The sequence below is a fragment of the Rana temporaria genome, chromosome 1 (genome assembly GCF_905171775.1).
Source record: "Rana temporaria chromosome 1, aRanTem1.1, whole genome shotgun sequence".
Lineage (NCBI taxonomy): Eukaryota > Metazoa > Chordata > Amphibia > Anura > Ranidae > Rana > Rana temporaria.
Window position 1 is genome coordinate 1,921,982 of NC_053489.1, and position 2,131 is coordinate 1,924,112.

General features: G+C 42.4%; 1 protein-coding gene across 1 annotated transcript in view; it reads right to left on the reverse strand.

Annotated features, from left to right (window-relative positions):
* Window positions 1–681: 681 nt before the first annotated feature.
* Window positions 682–2,131, reverse strand: part of LOC120919554 (E3 ubiquitin/ISG15 ligase TRIM25-like) — a 3,369-nt gene continuing 1,919 nt past the window's right edge. The window contains exon 2 of the mRNA XM_040331798.1: window positions 682–2,131. This exon is cut by the window's right edge and continues 1,709 nt beyond it. Within this exon, the coding sequence (XP_040187732.1) occupies window positions 2,066–2,131 (66 nt within the window). The 3' untranslated portion in view covers window positions 682–2,065.

The following is a 2,131-nucleotide window of genomic DNA, read 5'->3' on the forward strand; positions in this document are numbered from 1 at the left end:
CTAACCTAGTCTCAAAATACCAACCTAATCGTCCTCTGTGTTCCTCATAAGACCTCCGGACTTATCCTGGGCCTCTCTCATCCTCTGGAATACCCTACCCCAATCTGTCAGACCATCTCCAAATCTATCTACTTTTAGACGATCCCTGAAAACTTCTCGGAGAAGCCTACCCTGCATCCACCTAAAAACCATGTTTTCCCCCCCTTCTCTTCATCAGCACATCCCCCACACTTATTACCCTTTTGCATCACTTGACCCTCTCTCCTAGATTGTAAGCTCTTGGGAGCATGGTCCTCCGATTCTTCCTGTATTGTCCTGCCCCTAATGTTGAACAATTAATGCCACTAGATGGAACTACCGATCAAAAGAAATAAATACTTATTTACGATGATGGTAAGCTACATCTAGTGGCCATAGTGCGGTATGAATGAAACAAAACATTCAACCTGGGAGAAAAATCGCCTAAATATGTTTTTGCCTTCATTCACACAGAATGAAGGTACATCAGTTGCTCAGGAGGAAAAGCTCTGCCAATATTTTTATAAACACACCCCTTTTAACTGATCTTTGTAGGACAATCCTGACCATAGGAAGCCTTGTGTGTCCCAATAAAATGGTGGATGTGTTCCATCGGTATTACAAAGTTCATGTAGAATGTGATAAGAAAACAACAACCTCTGATCTCGGTGAAGGTTCTGGAAGTTTATTTAGAAGAGAAGAGTTACAAAGTAAAGATTAGAGATGAAGGTGATCGGAGATCCTTAGACATGGCAGGAGGACCAAGGATCCGACCTCTTCATCCAACGAGAGGCTTTTACCCTCCGATCCTGGACAGTTGTCATGGAGGATCGTCCCAAACATTAACATTTTACAGATGGAATCATTCACTGAAGAATTTGTACAAGCAGCACATCATTCATTACAAGAGACATTCATTTCTGTTATCTCTGAACACCTTATCTGCTTGTCCCTCCTCCAGACTCCCAAATCCCTCATTGTAGAAGAAGGAGACCAACTGTCTCTATGTTCCCCAACAAGACCTTCCAAGGATCCGGAGAACAACAATTTCCTCTAATAACATCTTTCTGTAAAGTCATTCTAGACAGAGAACCTGTTATTATAGAAAGAACCTCACATTAGCATATAAGCACTTGGTCATGTCATTTCATCATTAGGAAATCATATGAGAATTATTTCTCTTGATCAGGTGAATAAGGCCATAGAGGAAATGGAATTGCTCGGCTTCATAAATATGTGTTAGGGTTGCCACCTCTTCCCTTTAAACCCGAACACATATGAAATACACAGGTTCTGGGGCCAATTTATTGCAGATACAAGTTTAATTACCAACTTAAATCAGCCACAGAACATGTGTAACCAATATGTGTTCTGGTTTAAAGGGAAGAGGTGGCAACCCTAACACAGGTGCCCGGGACTGAAGGGGTTAAGGGTGATTGTAGTCATCGTCCAATCCCTCCCATCATCCTATCTATATCCAATCATTGATCAACATTCCCATATAGAGACCCAAGAATTTCCACTTCCGGAGACTGTATAACCCCCACCACATGTCCGCAATCCCCACCCCCTAGGAATAGGACTAGCACTGGCTGTATTCATAGCGACAACCATCACAGCGAGGGGAGGAGCAATCACAGATCCATGGATTGGTCATGTAAAGGAACCGGTGGGGACAGAAAAGTAGGAATTGTCATTGTGGATATTAAAGTGTGTGTTTTTGGCTCTAGATACACTATAAAAAAAAAAAAAAAAAAAAAAAAGGTGCAAGCTCACAATCCTAATACACTACCTAGTGTGTGACTGACCCAGAACAAGCATGCAGCCAGTGAAGTCTGAACACTGTGCCCTCTTGCATTCTTGTTTCTGGTCAGTGACACATTGGGTAGTGAAGTGAGGTTTAGGATGAAGATGACGGCCCTGGAACCTGCAGCTTTATACATAAGTCACTCATTTAGTTTCTTGTCCTCTGCTTCCTCCTATAGGCCGAGTATTGCACCAATCAGATTCTCCACCCTGTGATGTCATCAGTTTCTAGGCAGATTTCTCACATCTGATCCCCCCCACATATCTTTATACAACCTTCTAATCCACCTATATATATCGCAGCATG